This window comes from Sebastes fasciatus, chromosome 24 (assembly GCF_043250625.1).
Source record: "Sebastes fasciatus isolate fSebFas1 chromosome 24, fSebFas1.pri, whole genome shotgun sequence".
NCBI classification, from domain to species: Eukaryota; Metazoa; Chordata; class Actinopteri; order Perciformes; family Sebastidae; genus Sebastes; species Sebastes fasciatus.
Window position 1 is genome coordinate 10,360,675 of NC_133818.1, and position 23,268 is coordinate 10,383,942.

The following is a 23,268-nucleotide window of genomic DNA, read 5'->3' on the forward strand; positions in this document are numbered from 1 at the left end:
GGTCAAAGGTTGGCGAGGGACATTATATGCAGGAAGTAAAGGACTAACTAACTATAACAAAGTTAGAGTTAGAGAGTTAGATAATTTCACACACTCTCAGTGAGGGAGTGGGTGATAATTTAATATGATAATTTATCAGCTTTCAAGGCAATCGTAACGTGATGAAATCATATATCGAGATATCGTGATGCACAATTACGTTATTTAAATTGATAATAACAAGAACAAGTAACTCAAATTTCACAGAAAATCGGATCATTTTAATTTAAAGTTCTTAATTAAATGAGAAAATACACTTTAATTTGTCACGTAATTAATTCACGCTGGACTATAAAAAAATAGGCTTTACCATTTGGTTATTTCATATAGACTATTTATTTATTGAATTACCAGAAAACATACTATATCATGATATATATTGTTATCGGGATATGAAAATAACTATATTGGGATAGAAGACTTTGTCCATACCGCCTAGCCCTACTCTCAATTATAGTATTTTTCAATTATTGTGCCCTGATCAGACAATGTTGATCAAACGTTAATCTCTAAAATAAAAAAAACCTAAAAATATTTCATGTTGGTTAGACATTTTTGAACTAACAGATAAGTCTCAGATTCAGTCAGAAAAGGCCAGTCAAAAAATGTTCATTTAAGATGGATGAAATAAAGTAATGAAAGTCTGGAGGAGGTCTTCATTGACATAGGCCAAAACATCATCCTGCCGTCAGTCCATTTTGAGTAAAGATAATTCTTGCTATACGCCAAAATGGCCTGGCTTCTGTTGCAAGACATACTTAGGCTAAAATGTAGGAGCAGGAATATTCTCTAACCAGAAAAAATAACATTGAATAGGGGGTTTATGGTGGTTTCCTGTGGCTATAAAGCATTTCCATTTCGAATTTTAATTAATTAACATCCTCAGCACTACCTTAGGTCGTGGACAACATGGCAGACAGTTGAACTTTACAGTAAAACATGAGGTTAAAAACAAAGTGGGAGGTGGCAGAGTGCTGCAGTCAATGCCTGCTGGCCTTATTTATATCCTCAGCCTCAGGGCCATCCCATTCCCAACTCCACTTGTCTCCATTGATCTGCCTCAGCCTCCCTCTCCCTCCCACCTCAGGGCTGAGGAAAAATGATCCCCTCCCACCCCCAACCCCCCTTCTTCCTGCAACACCGGGACTCAACACACTTGATCCATCAACTGCAGTTTCACGAAAGAAGTGGCAGGATGAGAGGGATTTTCTGGTCTTTTCTGTGACATCTCGCTTCTTTACTAAAGCTTAAAGACAGACTATTGTTCGCTTGTGTATTATCTACTCTTCTACTGACCTGTCTGGACTGTGTGACCATACCGACACTGCACAAAAAACACTCAAGAAGTATTTGCCAACACTGTATTTCTCTGTTTGTTTAGGGCTACAGAGAGTAACCAAACTGATGGAGGTTACTACATTTTGGCTATGGTATTATTAACCTCTGCAAATGTGGAGGATATACAGTTATTACAATGTAGGTTGATAATTGCAGAAAATACATTGTATAGAAGCTAGCATCTATTGCACACCTTATATGCAAAACTCTGCTCATCTGACAGCTAAGGTGGATAAATCTAACTGGCAAAAAATAATTTAAATAATTGTTTGAGTGCCTAGGGTCAAGCAAAGTAAATACAAACAGGGAAAAACACCTTTTCATCTATCTTTTATAATGGCTTCCCTGCATTTACCACCTTAGTTGATTTGTATTGTCAAATTAAACCCTACAAACTTGTAGATGCACTATTTCCACACTCCCCAGTGGCTCCTCGCATCCGTTACTGGGACTTCAAGGTCCTGGACCAGCCATCAATTAGTATCAAGACAACAGGAAGTCCCAGGATATAGAACAGGGCCTGAGGGTCTGGAGAGACCGTGCCTCTTACCCCCCGAGAACAAACTTAATGGACCCTCAGAGCTCCAGTGAGTGATGCTTGCAGGGGGGAGGGGACTTACTGGTAGCCCAGGACTGTGATGGGGCTTCCCAGCAGGAAAACAATCACACAGAAGGAACATGCATACTGTGGCAGTTTTTAATTTTGATGGCACCTTTAACCTTTGCTTCTCGTGGTTTAAATGTGCACCTGTTTGTATGAAAACATAAGCACCTCACTGTTGTATCAAAAAAGTTATGTCTACTCCGACTGACATTCAAAGAGGGTTTGACCAGTTTGCCAGTTTGCATATGCAGGTATGGCTCCTGTCAAACAGGGGAATTAGGAGAAGGGAAATGCAGACACTTTAGATGTGCAGAAATGTGATTCTTCTACATATCTGTGTCTAAAACACAGTCTGTCACCTAAGAATGATAATTTCTTTTGCAACTGCAATAAATGGTATTGTCCTACAGTAAGAACTTGGGAGTTGTTTCAACTGTACAGTATCTTTAAGCAAAGTAGAATGACACCAAGACCTGTACTACTCCATAGGTTAATTCACTTTCCTGCATGGAGGTCGTGTTGTCATTCACAGTCTGCAACTCCTAATATATTATGTTTGTTTGTTTATCAAGATCCTAATTAGCTTTTGCATAGCAGCAGCTATCCTTCCTGGGGTCCACATAGTTAACATGGTGACAATACAAAAATACACATTCACACTACTCATCATACTCTAACATAACACATCGTAAAATACAAGTCAACTGTAAATAAAACTATAAGAACTGACACAGATTAAATAACAAAAACACAAAGAAAATAGAGCGGCTCCGACTGAATCTATCATGATCTAACGGATAAATTAATTAATTTAACACTGAATGCCCATAATACCCTTACACACCCAAGAATACTTATTAATTACTAAAGTTTCTTCTTAAGTAATGCTCTTTTAGTGTTTTTTTTAAAACCATATATATCACTTTGTTGTGTAATATGATTTGGGAGTGAATTCCATTCTTGCATTGCTCTGTATATTGCTGTTCGTTGACCTGATTTGGTTTTGGATCTTGGTAGAGTAAAACAACCTGCAGCAGCATGCCTTGTGGAATAGTTGTGTGTATCTGTACTAAAGGATAGTTTTTTGTAAAAAAAAAAAAATCCTTAACACGTAATTCATAGATAGATAGATAGATAGATAGATAGATAGATAGATAGATAGATAGATAGATACTTTATTGATCCTGGGGGAAATTAAGTTTCCAGCATCACAGTTCCATAGTGCAATACATGTTAGTAAAAAGGCAGTAAAAAAGTTAGTAGTGGAAAGTACAAAGTACAAAAAAATATACCAGATATAAAAATACAAGGAGATGAAGAAAACTGTGAAAACTGAATATAGTGCAGGGTAACAGCTGTCATTGTAGTATCCACATAATAAATAACATTTCATCAAGTCATCCTCTCCACAGATGATGACATAATGCACCTCAGAAGGCATGTGGTCGTATGTAATTGTGTGCTTGCTATTAAACCAAACATAAAGTCACTGCACTTTGAGGGGTGACCTCATCTCACCCACCAAGTGAACTTTCCCCTTGAAACCCCTGCAGGCCTACATAACAGTACCCAGCCAATTAAGCATGGCCCCTTGCAGCTGTGCTTGAGTGGCAAATGGAGAGTGTGTACAAAACAACAGAGAAAATGATGCAAAACACCACAAAATTGTGATTTTGGACAACACAATATGAGGAAAAAATCTATGTGAAATACTAACTGAGACTTTTAGAAACAAGAAGAAAATATAAATATCATCACTTTATAATAGAATAATGGTTTAACCATTTACCCCCTTTGTTATAAATATGACAGTAACTAAAATCTATTTATGTATGTTCCATTTTCTGTAAGCAATACTTAGCTAATATACAATTATTTTGAAAATATTATTTATTTTTTCCTGTTTATTTGGGGGGATTCAACCTTTCCACTACCTACAAACTATAAAATATATTTTACAAAAAAGACTAATTTAAAAAAACAAAACAGTACCCAGCCAATTAAGCATGGCCCCTTGCAGCTGTACACAAAAGTGTACAAAAACAACAGAGAAAATTATGCAAAACACCAGAAATATTTAAAGACAAGCAAACACAAGGGGAAGACCAAAAAAATAACTAACAAAAACAAGTTTGAGCTAAATAAATAGGTACTAAATAGGTACTAATAAAAAAAAAGTACCCAGCCAAATTAAGCATGGCCCCTTGCAGCTGTGCAAACACAGTGTGCACAAAACAGAGAAATTGATGCACAAAATTGTGTAAAAAAAAAATAGATATTAAGACAAAAGCAAACACAAGGGGAAGACCACAAAATTTACTAACAAAAACAAAAGTTTGAGCTAAATAAATAGGTACTAAATAGGTACTAATAAATAAAAAAAAAACAGTACCCAGCCAATTAAGCATGGCCCCTTGCAGCTGAGCTGTGCAAAGCAGCGAGTGTGCACAAAACAACAGAGAAAATGATGCACAAAATAGTGCAAAAAAAAAAAGAATAATTTAAAAAACAAAAGCAAACACAAGAGGGAAGTAATAAATGACTTACTTTCCAATCACCTCGCACAGCTCGTAGACATCCTCGAACAGCACGTCGTCGTCCGCCATGGTCATCCAGATAACGGAGGAGGATGCTCTCCTCACGGTAGCCAATAAACCTGCTTACTAATGTGCCAACACACCTCGTGTTTATTAAAAACCCTAAAATGTCAATTAGTGGTCCACTCAGAAGAGTCAGAGTTAGCCTGCTAGCCACATTAGCTGTCACTCTGCGGCCCCACCTTCTCTCTAGTTAGCCACCTAGCTCAGTAACCACAGAGCAGACCCCGGGGCGTGGAGATTTCCTTTGCATGCCTCGGGTTTGTATCTCTCTGTCGGGTGCTGCCAGCAGACACCGGGCTCACTCAGCGGCATCCACGAAGCCGAAGATGCTCTAGCTGGGTTAATACGAGCTAGCTGGCTAGTCGATGGAATGGGATAACCGGTTGGCTAGCGACCGTTGGCTAGCGACGGTTGGCTAGCGACCGTTATAGCCGTTAGTGCACACCCAGTGTATATATCACAGATGGCTTCTTATCCCAAACTGTGTGTCCAATATGCTTCAGCTTCCAGAGCCCAAACTGAACACCTTCATGTCGACGACGTTGCAATCACCGTGTCGTGAATATTGAGATTATATCCAACATCCAACATAAAACCGTTGCTCCGGTTCCCTACGATGGCTGGCTTTGACTGGCTGTTTCCTCCCGACTTCCAGAAATGCCAAGGCTCCTCCTCTCCATCGTCCAGGAAACTGGGCCGGACAGAGCCAAAATGGCGCCTGAGAGAAGGGGGTACCAGACCACACCCGTATGTTAGCGTAGCTGGAGCCAAAATGGCGTACAGTAAGGGGGCTGAATTAGGCGCAGTTTCCTAATCTCCTCCAACGGTTGCATTAGTGATGTGTTGGTTAAGAACCAGTCGGTTCAAAGAGCCGGTTCAAAGAGCCGGCTCTTATAAGTGATCGATAAGAGCCGGCTCCCGTCCGAGAGCCGTTTTATTTATTTTATTTAAAGGGACTATTTGTAACTTTTTAAGCGTATAAATGTACTGGGTCGCGCTCGCATATGCGCGCTCGCGTGTGGCCGGAGTCACTGCTCCTCTGTCTGTCTTCACTTACACAGTGCGCGTTCTCGCTGTCTCGCTCCACCTCTAGACGTGAACGCACGCTCATTCCACAGTGCAGAATAGTTAGTTTAGCTCTGAGAATATCTAGTGAATGTACAGTGGACGTTTGGGCAGAAATAACTGCTGCAGCTCATCCAGACCAACAGAGGTTTTCCGTGTCTTGTGAAGTGATGGGGTTCCACAGCGAGAAACGTTATCGTCTCTAACCGGGTACCGGTGTCTCCCCTGTTCACTCCAGCTGCGGTCGGGAGACGACAACGTTTCTTTTCCTGCTGAAGCAGGAAAAGCTAACACTAGGATCAGCATTGATTCATGGAGAGACCTTCGTCTGGTCAGCTAACATTACTGCCAAGCAGGTGAAATATAGAGTGAAATTGTAGTTTTAGCTGACGTGTGTCACTTCACTGTTTTGAGCGTTGCTTGTTCATGTCTATTTAGAGCGAGCAAGCGCGAGCCTGACGCTGACTTTCGTTGACTAAACGGCCACAGGTGTCGCTGTTAACAAGCATTTCTGAAAGTTACAAATAGTCCCTTTAAGGGAACGATAATGGTACGTGTCCACAGGCTCCGTGCTTTCCACGCTTCCCATTCATTGTCTATGTAAGCAGCGTGATTCGAGAAACGGAGCGCCACGACGCCCGCTCCTCATTTGCATAAAGTTGAGGGCTAGTCTACTTTATGCAAATCACGGGGCGTCCAACGCGACTCGCCGCCTCTCGAAACTCCCAAGAATCTTTTAAAATAAACGTTATCGATCCAAAATAAAGACTGATTCTGCAACTGCACGGCTTATTTCTCGCCTCAAATGTTTTCAGAAACACATTTCGGTGAACTATTTTCGTGAAATAAGAGAAGAAAGTTTCCAAACGAGCCTCCATACCGTAGCTGGGAGCAGCAGCCCACGGAGGGAAAGCGTTCATCCAATCAGGTGGGGAGTGCCTTGTGTCTAGTGACAGCCCACCAAGCGTCCAATGCTGGGAAGCGTCGCGTCCTCTCGCGATACCAAACGCCCCTGTGGACACGTACCATAAGAGCCGGCTCCAGTCCGAGAGCCGTTTTTTTTTCTTTCTTTCTTTATTTAATTCAAGGCAGAATGATAGGACGATCTTCTCCTCACCACGGGCACTCCATGCACTGACTGTGACTGAATGTTGTGTTAATGACGTCCGTGCAACCAATCAGGTGATGACAGACAATGATCATACCATCAAGCAGGGAGGGGCGGAGGTGCGCGGTGCGCTGACTGTCTACAGGTACAGAGTAGGAGGGAGAGGAGGAGAGAAAGAGAGAGAGAAGTGCGGTGCGCGAATAGCAGACAAGATGAGTGACAGTCGGAATCGAAGCAGCATGTTATGGTATTCTGGAAATTATAAGGTTTAGTATAATTATATTGAATAATTTATGTGATATATGTGCACATATACTAATCATAGGTCAAAACAGCGCTAAATTTGACTGGAGCCGAAAGAGCCGGCTCTTCTTGGTGAGCTGAGCCAAATGATCTGGCTCAGTAAAAAGAGCCGGAATTCCCATCACTACGTTGCATCCAGTGTATCCCGCGCATGCGTGGACCATCCAAACCCCATCACCTTACGTCATCAACTTTCCCCTTCTCATCTCCATCCAGCACTGCTCCCCAGTAGACCACATACACACCAACAAACTGACAATAACCTGATATTTTCAGGTGGAATTTCATTTCATTCTCACTGTGCAATATCATTTTCCACTTGTGCAATTTTGTTAATAGTCTGGTTATTGTCAATACTGTATATACTGCTCCTATTTTTATACTTCCTTCTATTTAAAATGTTCATTTTTTTGTTTCACTTTGTTTAGCTCTTTTTTTTTACTGTGTTAGCTGATGCATCTTGTTTTTTGCACTATCCCCTTTGCTGCTGTTGACCATCCAAACCCCATCACCTTATGTCATCACCTTTTCCCCTTCTCATCTCCATCTCTTTAGCATGCAGTTTATGCCTCTGTGTTGGCAGTAATAACGTATTTTCCCACATATTGACTGTCAAAAAACACATGCAATGTAAATGTGCAATAACACGTTGGTCACTTTTGTGTCACTTTTGCAATGTAAATACTGTAAATCTACTGTTACGGATATGTGCAATAACATGCTGATCACTCTGTGCAATAATTATATGATGCTGTGCAATAATTATATAATTATCTGACGGACACTTTCTGCAATTATCTGGCAAAACTGTAATCTGGCAAAACTGTCATCTCATCAATATACATATTGTATTTTTATATTTTATATTGTATTATCTTTTATATTTTTTATATTTATATTGCACTATCTCTTTTTTTATTGTATTATCTTTTCATTAGCACCTATGGGATTGTCACAATCTAATTTCGTTGTACTACACAATGACAATAAAGGGCTTGAATCTTGAATCTTGAAATAAACAGATGTATTTCACACAGTATATAAAAAAGGGAAGATTGCAAATTCCCATGGGTCCTTTAGGGAGGTTCCTCAGTAAAATAAGGGACTATATTATTTAATTAATTTGACACTTGGCATTGAGATGGTGACAAAGGTTGGAAATTGTATTATTATCTAGCAAGTCTTTTCCTCTTATGAACATTTTTGGCAAAAAATCTGGAGAATTTTCTCTGGAGAACTGTGTTAGAGGCGATTAGTGTGTAATAATGTGAGGATTAAGTTTCATGTAATCTGTCTACAGGCAGGTGTAGGAGCTCCTGTGGTGCAGGTGGCAGGTGCAGGGATGGGAGCAGGTGGAATTAGCTCAGGTGTGGTGAAGACCAGCCCAGACATGTGTCGGTGACGCCCCCTTGAGGTGATGAAATGTATCCTCACACTGCTCCATTTTGGACATCCTCTAATGAAGTACATTTCAACACAATATGAAGAAAAAATGAAAAAGTGAAATACCAACTGAGACTTTTAGAAACAAGCAGAAAATAATTTCACTTTATAATAGAACAATGGTTTAACCCTCTTTGTCATAAATATGACAGTAACTAAAATCTGTTTATGTATGTTCCATTTTCTGTAAGCAATAAAATGTGTTGCTGGAGTGGCTGAATTTAAAGTTTCTAAGTTATGATTTTATAAAGATTTATTTTTATTAGCAAAAGGCTTATTTTACAATTCAATTCCAACGTGTATCAACATTTCTTTTTGTTTTTAAACAAATATTGAAACCAGAAAAATGTAATAATAATAATAATAATAATAATCATAGAGAAAGAATGTGGTAATGATATTTTATTGACAATGAACCTATCCTTGTATCAAATATACTTTTTATTATTTATTATTATTATTATTATTATTATTAATAATAATAATGACAAAATGAAAATATAAAAAAATAAGATGCATGATTGAAACAATAAAGACAAATTATTAGAAAATAAAAAAACATAAAAACATGTTTAAAAAATGTCAAAGTTATGATTTTATACAAATCTAAATGATAATTTCAAGTATATGTCGAAACCATTTAAATAGTATGTGAAAATTGTCATTTTGTTTGACCTCGCAATGCGAAATGTCCTAACCATAGAAATAGTATAGTCCTTAAAGCCAACTATCGATTTGTAAAATAATATTTAATACTGAGGACAAGCCAGTCAAGCCAGTGTCCATTAGAGACAAAAAACGAACGAAAACAAAAGTTTGAGGTAAATAAATAGGTAGCACAAAGCAACAGAAGTTCTCTCAAGCATAAAGGTGAAGTCATCCATGCAGACGGACATAAACAAAGACATCTGGTGCCACTAGAGTGCACTCTTCTCTTATGGCACCCTCTGCAGTTTCCATGGTGCTGCATCCCTTCTGCTCTCACATTATCTGCAAACCTCCCCCATTGGTCGAAGCCCCACCAGCAGCTACCGATAAACCGATTGGCTGTTGATGTGGTCATCATACTGTATGTATGGCAGAGTGTATGTGCTATTGAGCAGCATCTTCATTCCATGCACAGGTACTTGCAAAACATGCACATAGACACTGGCTCACACAGGTGCAGGGTAAGGGCAAATGCAGGACTAGAAAAATTAAATGTGGAGGAAAGTGCATGGTAAAACATGAGAGAGAGAGAAAAGACAAATAGGGAAGCACCATAGATGGGGAGGAAAGAAAAAAAGAAAGGGCACAGTTTCCATGGTAACAGGGAGGGGAATAGTTTTGGTGGTTGCATGTGAAACTGGCAGCTAGTGAAACATGCGCACTCACCAATACAAATACACACATTTATTGTTGTCACTTAGGAGGATGTTGCATTAACATAAATTCATTCCAAAGAAATTAGCCACTACACACCTAACCCTAACTTAACCTTAACCTAACCCTAAACTAAGTACACACACACACACACACACACACACACACACACACACACATGTATCTGCACATTTCATGAATTGTATATGACCTCCATTTCTGTCCTTCAATCATTTCCTCTTTCCTTCACCTCTGAAACTACTTGGAATCAGATCTAATTAAAGTCCTGTTTTATTTGCTGTCTTTTCAGATTGTATAATACTGCATAATATCTGTATATTACTGTATTATAAATTCACTCATGCTCTGATATTGAGGCGTTATCTGAAGTAGGTGACAACTGGAGCAACATCAGTTCAAGGCAGAGAAATGTGTCATTTAATCTGCTCAATTTGTGCACAATTGCAGCCAAGAAGAGGCAAAAACAACAAAACAAGGCTTGGACTGGCAGCTACTCAGGTTGCGCTACGTTTCAAGCTTGGCGGTTCTTCCTTAAGCAACAGCATCCAACATCCCAAGAGACAACATACACACATCGGCCTTACAATGTGTTAGCCTTAACAGAAACACTAGTGGTTTTTATATTCCAACGAATCAAAATTCTCTATTTATTCATATATATTTTTGATCTTTTCCTTCATTTTATGTCTTACATGTCACAGATTGATAGCTTTATTGCTCTCCATGATGAGGCACACTTTACACTTACTTTGCACTATGCATCCTATATACCTCTTTATAGACTGCACATATTTTGTATTACCTTTACCTCTCCTGTGTTTCACTCTGTTTGCTAATGTTGCTGCTTTGACACCTGAATTTCCCTCTGGGGATTAATAAAGGTTCATCTTATTTTATCTTATCTTATCTTATTGGAGCAGAATTAAACTTCCATTCACTGGCTCTGCAAAAGTTTGATCAGCTTCACAGTCACACACACACACACAAAAAACATATGATACAAGGTTGCATTTTCATGTATGAAATGGCAACAGAACAAATAGTATTTAATTTATTAAAGTGTTGAAATTTGTGGTGTCTTAATACAATTATTTTGCATAAAATCAGATTGCTCTTTCCGTGCTCAATATAGATTAGTAGAGTTTTATTATCTGTGTGCTTATTCTTTCCTTGCACTCTCAATTTCCCCTTTATTTTATTTTGTATATTACTTACACATTTTGTATTTGATTTTATTGTGAAAAGCGTGTTGGGAAAAATTAAATCGTCACTTCCTGTTTGGAGTGATGTGATTGGCTGATTCTAACCGCGTAAAAAGCGTTTGAATCTGTTTCCGGTTTCTGTCTTCCTCGCAGATAAACAGCAGCCATGGAGAAGCATGACAGGTAAAACTCTACATATTTACTACTAAAAACGCTTTTTATTAAAGTATGTTTGTCTTCGCAACAACAGAAATAGCGCAGTTTTGTCAGAAAGTGTATTACGGCTCTGCTAGCACCGATACTTGCTGTTCTGTCCGTATGAAGAGACTGTCACGCCAAATCCCATTCAATAATCGACTACTTTAATGTTGTTTAGCTTTTCATGAAAGGTACCAATCTGTTACAATGATAAAAAGTACATATTAGGGATCTTTTGCTTCCACTTTTCAATTCGGCATGTATCCTATGCCCTAGGGAGCACTTTAAAACAGCTTTTATAACCGTTTCGCCAGACAAAATACCAGTACTGAAGCTGTTTTGTATTGAATTCTAGTGACAACAATAAGGCAGAATTAGGCAGAGCTTTGGTCCGTTTATGCTGGTTGCTTTTATTTTTTTTTAAAACCTCCATTTAAGTGGGACCAAGTGATCTTTCAGTAATACTACAGTCAAAATGTATCTTTTTTTTTTATCCCCCTAATATTACTCAGTGGAATAATGAGGTAAATTCATGTGCTCCCTTGGAAAAAAATAACCTATGCTATAAGAAGTAGCTCACAGCTTTTCTATAGGATATGGGATGCTTGGATAACTTATATGGAATCTTCTTAACCTTTCTAGGGTATTTACTTAATTATTGATTATTATTTTCTACGTGCTGTTTTCTTTTTTTCTATACATTTAATTAATTAATTAATTAATTAATTCAAGGTTTCTATCTTACCACCATGAACTATACTACTGTAGTACTTATTACTTTTAATTCTAACTATCTAATTAAATTATTTTAAATATTATTTTAATGTTTTTTCTGTAACTTTACCTCTAGGGATGGGAAGAAGTCTGTGTGGGAGTGGGAAGCGATGTGTATGTACATATTAAATGTTAAATGTAAGATATCATTTATTATTTTTTTTGTATTATGGCACCGGCGTTATGTTTTCTTATGTTTGTTATACTATGTTTGGAAAAAAAGGAATAAAAAAATAAAAAGAATTTTGTTGGATTATAAAAATGTGAAATTTCATCATGTAAATTAAGAGACCATGGCCAATATAACTTTACACATAGGGAGGGAATGGTCAACACAGTCTTGATTATTTCTACCAAAATATGTTTTTATTAAAAAAAAGCACTGCAATAACTACCTGCATTACTAACTGGAACTATGAAGCTAATGTGATCTAATGTGGTCTTTCTATGATTCCCAGTGCGAAGAGGACTCCCAAGAGCTACCGGCTGTCATACCGCAGCTGCTTGGGTGCTGGTGCTTCACGTCTCGTCTCAACCCCAGCATTGACGGCACGGAGGCTCAATGCCAGCAGAAGGGCTCCAAAGTCACACAATATCACTGTGAGTCAGCACCGAACCACTGTAAAGGGGAGACTCGTGGGCACCGATAGAACCAATTTTCATTCACATATCTTGAGGTCAGAGGTCAAGGGACCTCTTTGAAAATGGAAATGCCAGTTTTCCCTCGCCAAAATTTAGCCTAAACTAGGAGCGTTATTTAGCCTCCTTCAATTGATTCTTTAGGTTTTCTGGAGTCAGATGATATCCGTAACTTCACTCTAGCTCTAAAACTGAACCAGCCTGCTACAGCCTTTTAAAGACAGTAAAGTTGGTCGGGATCAGGGGTTTTAAACATATGTAATCAATGACAACATGCTCATCTTCTCTTTCCTTTCCTTGTCAAAGGACAAGGTGAATCCGGAGCAGCTGGCCCTGCTGGTGAACACAGAGTGGCAGCTGTCGTATGTTACTCCTCTCTATCAGTTCAGACACACCCAGCTGAAAGGCTACTCCAGGCAGCTCTCAGCTTTTATCGCTGCAGAGAAGCAGCAAGGTTTGGCGTTGGAGGGACCGCAGACAACCTTCAGAGTCTCCCTGTCTTTGGTACAGGGGATGGCTGAGTCGGACGATGATGCTGAGACCGTCTTCATACAGGTAGATTCTGTAGAGGCAGGGAGGAGATTTTCAGGCTGATGGTGTTATGGTCTGAAAGTAATTTTTTTTTTTAAATATTCCCACCACAGATCCACTCAAAGCCTTTGTTCGCCAAGCCAGACGAGCCACAGAAGGCAGTATGGAGCGGCTGGCTCACCTGCATCAACTGCAACCCCGAATACCTGCGCTCACTCCCAAAGGACTTTGTCTGCCTGCCGCTCTTCTGCAGCCGCGGCGCCGAGGGCCTCACCACTTTGGTAAAATCCTGGTTCAAGCAGACCTTTGACTGCTGCTTCGGCTCCCTGGAAATCTGCCAGACTAGCCTCCAGTGGCTGATGGCGTTGTGGACCAACTGCCACGCCGAGTCCAACATCCTGCACCTTACAATGATTTGGACTCTTCCGGTTGTGCCGCCGCTGAAGGTAACCTACACGATTCACCCCAAAGACGCCTGGGTTCTGTGGGGCAGTGTGAGGAAGGAGAATGGAGGAGAGGAGGAGGAGGCGGAGGATGAGGACAGTATCGACATTGAGGAGGTGATGAGGTTCACGCAGGGACTGAAGAACCACTTTTACAGACACTTCCAGGTGGATCTGTCAGCGGGGAGCCTGAGCCAGGTCTCCACAACACTGGGATCAGCCAAGGACATCGGCAAGATCAAGGTACCATCTGACAGAAACGGGAACGTTTTTCACACACACTGTAAATGTAATTGTACTGATATTTGTTTCTTTTTGTTTCAGATCTCCAACAGCAAATACATGATCACCACCCTGGCGCTACTGACGGAGTGCGCTCTCCTCAAAATGCCCATCTGAGTGACAGAATAAAGACTTTAAGGCCACCAGGAAATGCAATATTCCAATTTGACAAAACTTCCTGGAGTGATGGGAAATGCAGCTTTATATTGCATTTTTTTTTTTTTTTTTAAAGAAAGCCTGTCATGAAATGGAGCGTTATTATTTTTTCTTTAATGAAATCACACTTTTCCTCTCATTTTCCTGCATCTTACTGCAAGTAAGTCTTGTGGCTGTAATTATGCCCAAAATCGAGGAAAATATTGTATAATGTGCCCAGTTTACCACGTTGTCTACTTTGTCTGCTGTGCTGGCAAACATGCGTAGGGTCTACCCCTTTTTGTAAATACTATATATTCATGTCCAGCTGTTAATATATTTTTGTCATTTATAGTTTTAAATAAAAGCAAAGCAAAAGGATGTTTGACTGGTGCATGATGGAATAATTGTTGGAGGGAAATACAACTAGGGCTGGGTGAAAACCATCAATCACTATATCGTGATAATATATCACGATATAGCATGTTTTCCACTAAGTTGATAAATAAATAGTCTATATGGAAAAAAACATTTTTTTAAATACTTGACAAATGAAAATGACATATTTTTTTACAGTGTTTCTCATTTAATTAAGAACTTTAGTTCAAAATAAACACGAGTTTCATGTGAAATTATAGAGGAAAAATACATCTATATTTCCAGCTATACACTGACTACGTTTACATGCATATACACAAATACAGAGTAATCAGATTAATACAATATCAATAGATTTTCTGAGAAATTTTAGTTACTATATGCTTGTTATCATTTGAGAAGACATAATTGTGTATCACGATATCTTGATATATAATTTAATCACGATACGCTTCCATTCAAAGACGGTATATTATCATATCGAATTATCGCCCAGCCCTAAATACAAAACAATTAACCCCCTGGGTCAGCGCCACCTTGCATCCTGATAAGATGTGCTGGAGACTGGCCTTGATGTTGCTACACAGCAGGCAGCCAACTTTGCTTCCGAACCACTGGGTGAGATTCCGGCGGCATGGGAGGGTGTCGTAGGCTGCCCTTACCAGGAAGCTAAGTCTGGCTTGTGGCGTCCTCCAGATGTCTGCCCAGCTGATGCACCTATTCACAGTAGCGTCTCATTGGGTACCAGGCTCCTTGGGGGCCCTGGGGACACTGCCTTTATGTGGTAGTGCTCCTGCTCTAGCCTGGTGACTTCATCCACCACCATAGTCTTTTGCTGCTTCTTGGTGGCTTTTGACCAGAACTGTTGCGGTGCTCCCCAGCCTAACCCAGCACGACTGATCTGGACTGACCCCATCACCTCTCTGTGTTTCAGACTGGAGATAGCATGGTGTACTTCAGCCTGCGCCTTCCACTTGCAACCTGTGCGGATGGGGACTTTCACGCTCCTTATCAGCTGGTCAGCGGAGTCCTTCAACTCCAAAACAAGGCGTGCCTTCTCTTGCTTGTACCCTAGACTGATGGATTTCCATATATATATATATATATTATATGTATATAATATATATATATAATAAATACATGATTAATTAATTTACATTTTTAACAGAATTAAACAATATATACTGTACTTGACTTAAAGCCGTATTCAACAAAACATTTTTTCCGCCCTTCCCCCAAAAAACACAATTATTTCTGTTCAAAACAAAATCAGGCAACTTTATTTAAAAAGAGACACCCAAACAAATTCATACAGCTCAGATAACAAAATAGCATTAAATGCAAACAATGAGGGAATATGGAACATACAAAAATGCCAGTAGAAGTCTCAAAAAATAATATTGCACTGTAGAAATAGGCGGAAAAAAACCCAAAACAAAATAAGCAACTTGTGATCAACTGAAGTGGACTCCAATGTGTGGATGTCCTGTTTAGATAATGTGAATAATACGCATGACTCGGCAGCATCTCTGTTGTGTTATCGCTACACTGACACTACTAAAAGCACAATGACAATAGTGAGGGCGTGGGAGTCACAATAGCTGCTCCATTATGCTCTTTAATGACGGGACTGGTGTCGCTTTTGGTGGTAATTAGGGTACAGCGGCAGCTCATCCTGTCATTAAAGGGAACTGTGGAGCTGAAGATTATGGGAATAAAAGGATGTGTATTTAATACTCTGTTGTAAAGTAAGAGAACACTCACCAGATGTAACATTTTGTTTATGCTCATGATATGTGTTGTATATTAATAATATCTCCTGCTCAGAGTGGGGAAATATGAGTTTAAACCCCCAGTCAGTGTGGCAAACTTTAAAACTTCACAGCTACATAGAAAAAGCAATAGACTGGGGGATGGTGTTAACTTCCCACTCTTGTTTATATAATATTTACCCTTGTGTGGGTATTTACACCTCTGAATAAAAGGGGTTGGCTATATATTTACAACAGCGCCTACGCAACTTATCTGAGATCAGCGTCCACCAGGCTAAAAACACAAGGGGATGGACGATCTAGACTCAGATCGGTGTTGAAAAAGCAATGAGTGCTCGTTTGTGGCAGCTTGACATGTTCAGCAGTCTGGCAAAGATCCACGACGGGTCCCATAGAAGAAAGTCACAGTATAATCCACTCCACACTCACTTCAGAATGTGCACTCAGTCCTCCAAGAAGGAAATGATTAGCTAGGATTGATTTAAAACAGGGGGAGTAGAACAATATTACAGTTAACGCAACAGATCATGCTTTAATGTTCAACATAACCTCCCCTGTTCAATCAATGCACACATAGGGCCGCGAGGTAAACAATGGAGAGGAAGGTGACCTATGTAGTGATTCACAGTAAGTGGAGGCAGCGGCTTTAGGAGGCCAAACCCAGGAAGAAGCCGCCGACGAACCCGCTGGACAAGACGATGTTCCTTTTTATAAAGTCTGTGGCCTGAGAGAAGAGACGGAGAATGAGTCGATAAGAGCTTAAAAACAGCATCCTGTATTAACCAGTGAACAGGTGTTGACTGTTTGAATGTTGCTGGAAAAATAGCGAGTAGAGCTGCAACGATTAATCAATTAATTGTCAACTACTAAATTAAATCGCCAATTATTTTGATAATCGATTTGAGTAATTTTTTAGGAAAATAAAAGTCAAAGTTCTCTGATTGTGAATATATTCTTGTTTTTTTTGCTCCTCTTTGAGTTGTGGACAAAACAAGACATTTGAGGACATCTTTTGGGGCTTTGGGAAACATTTTCTGTCATTTTATAGACCAAACAACTAATGATTAATCGAGACAATAATCAACAATGAAATGAATCGTTAGTTGTAGCCCTGATGCTGAACTCTTGTGCTCCTGAACTCATCACTTGTCACTTTACCTTTATATACTTTACATACTGTTTTACAAAGTTTTACACCTCTGTATATATGTATATATATTTTTCATTATTTCTCATCATGCATATACAGTACATACTACATCCTGTTAACATTCAGTTTTCCCATCTGAAATACTGTCATCAACAAAATTAAAAACTTACAAATTTACATTTGCATTACTATTTTATATTTTATTACTAGGTTTATATTTATTTTAACTGCACGATTTTATGCCTTAGATTATCATTTTGCTTTTACATTTATTTGTGTGATTTCCCCTTTTATATATACATATTTTATGAGCATTGTTGAAGGAACCTGAGACCAAAGCTTTTCATTGCCAATGACTTGCCATGACAGAATCTACAAATGACAAATTAAGAAACTTGAACCTTGAGTGAGCATAGATTGGATTATAAAATGTAAAATTAATCGTGTGCAATACTATACGTTAAAACCATTTTCTATATACTGAGAAGGGATACATCACAAACATCCATATCAAAATGCATTAACAGTAACAGCTAATGGGTGTAGTATTGCTAAAGGTACACTAGAGGGTGTAACTGGTTTGCAGATAAAGAAATAAGCCTCCCACCAAAAACAAACATTTAGTTCTAATTCATTACATGTCACAAGTATGCTGGGTGTTTTTTTTTCTAGTATAAGGAACATATATTCAGAAATGTTTGATTTTATTGTAACGACAGTCAAATGAAAAAAAGGCGTGAAAGAAATAGCAAGCTTTGTTACAGGTACCTTTACCTCCTCAATGAATGTGTTTATTTCAGGCGCTGCTTTGTTTGCCTTCTTCTTCAGGTGCTTCTTTGCTTTGTTCACGTCCTTCTCCACCTTCTTCCAGTCTACCTGCACGTAGCCGCTATGATTGGCGATCTGTGCGGGGAAAAAAAAGATTCATATTTAGAATTCTTTGTCCCGGCTTTCCACTTTGTTGCACTCTACAGGGCTACCGACTCCTTGTCTGGTATAATCAACTTGTGTGCTAGATTACATCACCGACTGGCGGTTTATGATGTGTTTTATTGAAACGCCTTAAACTATCTGCAAAACAATTTCCTGTTATTGAATAAAAACAATCAAATTTCATCAAAAGACGTAAGTTATTCTGCCCCTAAAATCTGACTTTTATAAGGTTATGCTTTTTTTGAGTAATTACTGGTGACTAGTTCTGCATATGTGCAATAACCTTTTGGATTTAAATGGATGAGATATATATATGATATATCAGACGCATTTCCGATACTGGTATTGAAACAACTCTTAAAAGTAGGCCAATGTTGAAGGCATTTTTACCCACGAACCACAACTATTTTATGTGTTCAGCCTGTGAATGAAGTCAACTGTCCATCTCTGGTGTAATCGGCTTGAAAAAATGGTTACGAGAATGTTTTTAACAGAATACACTGATAGGATCGCAACATCCAGATGGCCTGCGTCCATGTAGAGCCAGCTAACACACAATGCTAGTCTTTCTGCTGTAGAGAGGAGACCAGCTGAGCGTCATGCTGTGCAGCTGGCAAATGTGAATCTTACAAAGGATGTAGTAAATATCTAATTACTGAGGCTACATAAACTGTACTGTTCTTGCCTGTAAAAGAAGGAACCCTCCACCAACAGCGGTAGCAGCTATCTTCCCAACTCTCTGGAAGAGGTAACCAGCACACCTGGATGTGTTGAGAGGGAGAGAAGAGTGCTCATTACACATCTGTTCTACCAATAAGTCAGACAGTTAGATGTGATATTGTTATAGATATCACCCCATGGGCCTTACCATCCAGTCACCCCTCCCATTGCGATCTGGGTGGCCACAGAATACTTCTCAGCTATGGGGCCAGAGTTGCTCCCAAACATCCGGGTCCACCACTGGTGCCTCCGGGCATATTCTGTCAGGTCTACAACCTCATAAACCTCCTCTTCACTCTCTGGGTCATCCTGACCTGCTGGCACCATACAAGTAGAGAGTTAACAATCATAAATACTTTGGATACAGTGCCACTAGCCCTTCAGAATAAGGGGTTTAAATGCACATGAGAGAGTGCTACCTGTTTATTCTATGTGCATTTAAACCCCTTCAGAATAAGGGGTTTAAATGCACATGAAAGAGTGCTACCTGTTTAAACCCCTTCAAAATAGGGGGTTTAAATGCACTCTCTCATCTGCATTTAAAACCCTTATTCTGAAGGGGTTTAAACAGGTAGCACTCTCTTATGTGCATTGAAACCCCTTATTCTGAAGGGGTATGTGCATTTAAACCCTTTATTCTGAAGGGGTTTAAATGCACATACAATAAGCAGGTAGCACTCTCTCATGGGCATTTAAACCCCTTATTCTGAAGGGGTTTAAATGCCCATGAGAGAGTGCTATCTGTTTATTTGAGCAGGTAGCACATACAATAAGCAGGTAGCACTCTCTCATGGGCATTTAAACCCCTTATTCTGAAGGGGTTTAAATGCCCATGAGAGAGTGCTATCTGTTTATTTGATGTGCATTTAAACCCCTTCAGAATAAGGGGTTTAAATGCACATAGAATAAACAGATAGCACTCTTTCATGTGCATTTAAACCCTTTCAGAATAAGACGCTTAAATGCACATTGAACAATCACGTAGCACTCTTTCATGTGCATTTAAACCCCTTCAGAATAAGGAGTTTAAATGCACATGAGAGAGTGCTACCTGTTTAAACCCCTTCAATATAGGGGGTTTAAATGCACTCTCTCATGTGCATTTAAAACCCTTATTCTGAAGGGGTATATACATTTAAACAGCTTATTCTGAAGGGGTTTAAATGCACATCAAATAAACAGATAGCACTCTCTCATGTGCATTTAAACCCCTTCAGAATAAAGGGGTTTAAATGCACATGAGAGAGTGCTATCTGTTTAAACCCCTTCAAAATAAGGGGTTTAAATGCACATCAAATAAACAGATAGCACTCTCTCATAAACCCCTTGAGAATAAGGGTTTAAATGCACATACCCCTGCAGAATAAGGCTTTAAATGCCCATGAGAGAGTGCTATCTGTTTATTCTATGTGCATTTAAACCCCTTTAGAATAAGGGTTTAAATGCACATACCCCTTCAGAATAAGGGTTGAAATGCACATACCCCTTCAGAATAAGGCTTTAAATGCCCATGAGAGCGTGCTATCTCTTTATTCTATGTGCATTTAAACCCCTTTAGAATAAGGGTTTAAATGCACATACCCCTTCAGAATAAGGCTTTAAATGCACATACCCCTTCAGAATAAGGCTTTAAATGCCCATGAGAGCGTGCTATCTGTTTATTCTATGTGCATTTAAACCCCTTCAGAATAAGGGGTTTAAATGCCCATGAGAGAGTGCTACCTGCTTATTGTATGTGCATTTAAACCCCTTCAGAATAAAGGGTTTAAATGCACATAGAATAAACAGATAGCACTCTTTCATGTGCATTTAAACCCTTTCAGAATAAGACGCTTAAATGCACATTGAACAATCACGTAGCACTCTTTCATGTGCATTTAAACCCCTTCAGAATAAGGGGTTTAAATGCACATGAGAGAGTGCTACCTGTTTAAACCCCTTCAATATAGGGGGTTTAAATGCACTCTCTCATGTGCATTTAAAACCCTTATTCTGAAGGGGTATATACATTTAAACAGCTTATTCTGAAGGGGTTTAAATGCACATCAAATAAACAGATAGCACTCTCTCATGTGCATTTAAACCCCTTCAGAATAAAGGGTTTAAATGCACATGAGAGAGTGCTATCTGTTTAAACCCCTTCAAAATAAGGGGTTTAAATGCACATCAAATAAACAGATAGCACTCTCTCATAAACCCCTTGAGAATAAGGGTTTAAATGCCCATGAGAGAGTGCTATCTGTTTATTCTATGTGCATTTAAACCCCTTTAGAATAAGGGTTTAAATGCACATACCCCTTCAGAATAAGGCTTTAAATGCACATACCCCTTCAGAATAAGGCTTTAAATGCCCATGAGAGCGTGCTATCTGTTTATTCTATGTGCATTTAAACCCCTTCAGAATAAGGGGTTTAAATGCCCATGAGAGAGTGCTACCTGCTTATTGTATGTGCATTTAAACCCCTTCAGAATAAAGGGTTTAAATGCACATAGAATAAACAGATAGCACTCTTTCATGTGCATTTAAACCCTTTCAGAATAAGACGCTTAAATGCACATTGAACAATCACGTAGCACTCTTTCATGTGCATTTAAACCCCTTCAGAATAAGGGGTTTAAATGCACATGAGAGAGTGCTACCTGTTTAAACCCCTTCAATATAGGGGGTTTAAATGCACTGTCTCATGTGCATTTAAAACCCTTATTCTGAAGGGGTATAAACATTTAAACAGCTTATTCTGAAGGGGTTTAAATGCACATCAAATAAACAGATAGCACTCTCTCATGTGCATTTAAACCCCTTCAGAATAAAGGGTTTAAATGCACATGAGAGTGCTATCTGTTTAAACCCCTTCAAAATAAGGGGTTTAAATGCACATCAAATAAACAGATAGCACTCTCTCATAAACCCCTTGAGAATAAGGGTTTAAATGCACATACCCCTGCAGAATAAGGCTTTAAATGCCCATGAGAGAGTGCTATCTGTTTATTCTATGTGCATTTAAACCCCTTTAGAATAAGGGTTTAAATGCACATACCCCTTCAGAATAAGGGTTTAAATGCACATACCCCTTCAGAATAAGGCTTTAAATGCCCATGAGAGCGTGCTATCTCTTTATTCTATGTGCATTTAAACCCCTTTAGAATAAGGGTTTAAATGCACATACCCCTTCAGAATAAGGCTTTAAATGCACATACCCCTTCAGAATAAGGCTTTAAATGCCCATGAGAGCGTGCTACCTGTTTACTGCATGTAGGTTAACTGACTTGGGAAGCTAGCATTAGCATGGCTAGCATCAAACGGCTACCAATCCACTTTCATGCATAAGAACTGTTATAAATTTCACTTTTCGGATTCGTAAAAGCACCGAGGTCAAACCCGCATCATAATCCCGTTATCTTCGGTGAGATAAATGCCTAAATGATAACATATATTAGGGTAATAGCGGTTTATTTACAACAAACACAAACCGCCGTCACCTTCTCTGTGGTCCCCCGTCGCCATTTTGGAGAAACTGGTTATGTCACCAGGATGTTGACAAAGCTAAGTCACGCCCACTCCGTGACGCGCTGCCACGTCACGTTGATGTGCTTCTGATCTGAGGCTTGATTAGGCTTTTATTTATATTAATGTGAATTATTAATTTATATTTTTTGTATACAGTGCAAACAGAGGGTGGTGTGAAAAGGCTGGGAACGAATGATGCATTGCACCCAAGTGTCAATACTATTATGTCATATTATTTCTTTATATTAATCTTGTCTCTAGGTGGAGGCTTCAGATAAGCCAAGTGGGTTTTTTGCCTCTTCCTGCACTGTATATTATTCATTTATTTTTTTGTTATGTTGTGTAGTCTTAAATTGTGCAAAACAAATAAACAAAATACATATTATTATTAAGATTCAAGCCCTTTATTGTCATTGTGTAGTACAACGAAATTAGATTGTGACAATCCCATAGGTGCTAATGAAAAGTTAATACAATAATAAAAAAAGAGATAGTGCAATATAAATATAAAAAAATATAAAAGATAATACAATATAAAATATAAAAATACAATATGTATATAAGATAAGATATTCCTTTATTAGTCCAGTACAGCAGCAAAGGGGATAGTGAAACAAACAAGATGCATCAGCTAACACAGTAAAAAAGAGCTAAACAAAGTGTAACAAAATATGAACCATTTAAATAGAAGGAAGTATAAAAATAGGAGCAGTATATACA

The 23,268-nt window shown here is 38.9% G+C and overlaps 3 protein-coding genes across 12 annotated transcripts in view; 1 reads left to right on the forward strand and 2 right to left on the reverse strand.

Annotated features, from left to right (window-relative positions):
• The window catches only part of LOC141763054 (peripheral plasma membrane protein CASK-like), a 53,032-nt gene extending 47,712 nt beyond the window's left edge, over positions 1-5,320 (reverse strand). For 2 of the 6 annotated variants that reach the window (XM_074627303.1, XM_074627302.1), the window contains exon 1: positions 4,529-5,318. In XM_074627303.1, coding sequence (XP_074483404.1) covers positions 4,529-4,593 — 65 coding nt within the window. In that variant the 5' untranslated portion in view covers positions 4,594-5,318. Of the gene's footprint in view, positions 1-4,528 lie in introns of all 6 variants that reach the window. The other 4 variants (XM_074627307.1, XM_074627304.1, XM_074627306.1 and 1 more) reach the window with 3 other exon arrangements.
• A 5,808-nt stretch (positions 5,321-11,128) lies between these two features.
• cenpl (centromere protein L) lies at positions 11,129-14,468 on the forward strand. Its single transcript, XM_074627247.1, has 5 exons — positions 11,129-11,268; positions 12,516-12,657; positions 13,003-13,251; positions 13,341-13,913; positions 13,995-14,468. The coding sequence occupies exons 1-5, from the start codon at positions 11,252-11,254 to the stop codon at positions 14,067-14,069; spliced, it is 1,056 nt and encodes a 351-aa protein (XP_074483348.1). The 5' UTR covers positions 11,129-11,251; the 3' UTR covers positions 14,070-14,468.
• Positions 14,469-15,713: 1,245 nt separating this feature from the next.
• On the reverse strand, positions 15,714-22,632 carry LOC141762790 (FUN14 domain-containing protein 1). Of its 5 annotated transcripts, none has more exons than XM_074626855.1 (5): positions 22,521-22,632; positions 19,189-19,354; positions 19,006-19,081; positions 18,156-18,290; positions 15,714-16,961 (listed from the first exon to the last, which is right to left on the reverse strand). In XM_074626855.1, exons 1-5 carry the CDS (start codon positions 22,543-22,545, stop codon positions 16,884-16,886), a joined length of 480 nt encoding a protein of 159 aa, XP_074482956.1. In that variant the 5' UTR covers positions 22,546-22,632; the 3' UTR covers positions 15,714-16,883. The 5 variants fall into 5 exon arrangements, with proteins under 5 accessions (XP_074482956.1, XP_074482955.1, XP_074482957.1 ...); XM_074626854.1 differs by having other exon boundaries at positions 19,189-19,357; positions 22,521-22,583; XM_074626856.1 differs by having other exon boundaries at positions 18,162-18,290; positions 19,189-19,357; positions 22,521-22,580.
• Positions 22,633-23,268: the final 636 nt, after the last annotated feature.

What these genes read in the sequence shown, in the direction of transcription:
- cenpl (XM_074627247.1), top strand. An exon ending in CAAAGTCACACAATATCACT is followed by an intron (nt 12,658 to 13,002) that starts GTGAGTCAGCAC and finishes TCCTTGTCAAAG; the next exon opens with GACAAGGTGAATCCGGAGCA. An exon ending in AGGACATCGGCAAGATCAAG is followed by an intron (nt 13,914 to 13,994) that starts GTACCATCTGAC and finishes TTTTTGTTTCAG; the next exon opens with ATCTCCAACAGCAAATACAT.
- LOC141762790 (XM_074626851.1), bottom strand. Translation starts at nt 22,545, where the DNA reads ATGGCGACGGGGGACCACAGAGAAGGTGACGGCG. An exon ending in CCACAGAGAAGGTGACGGCG is followed by an intron (nt 19,355 to 22,511) that starts GTTTGTGTTTGT and finishes TGGTGCCAGCAG; the next exon opens with GTCAGGATGACCCAGAGAGT. An exon ending in GAGGGTTCCTTCTTTTACAG is followed by an intron (nt 18,291 to 19,005) that starts GCAAGAACAGTA and finishes TTCCCCGCACAG; the next exon opens with ATCGCCAATCATAGCGGCTA.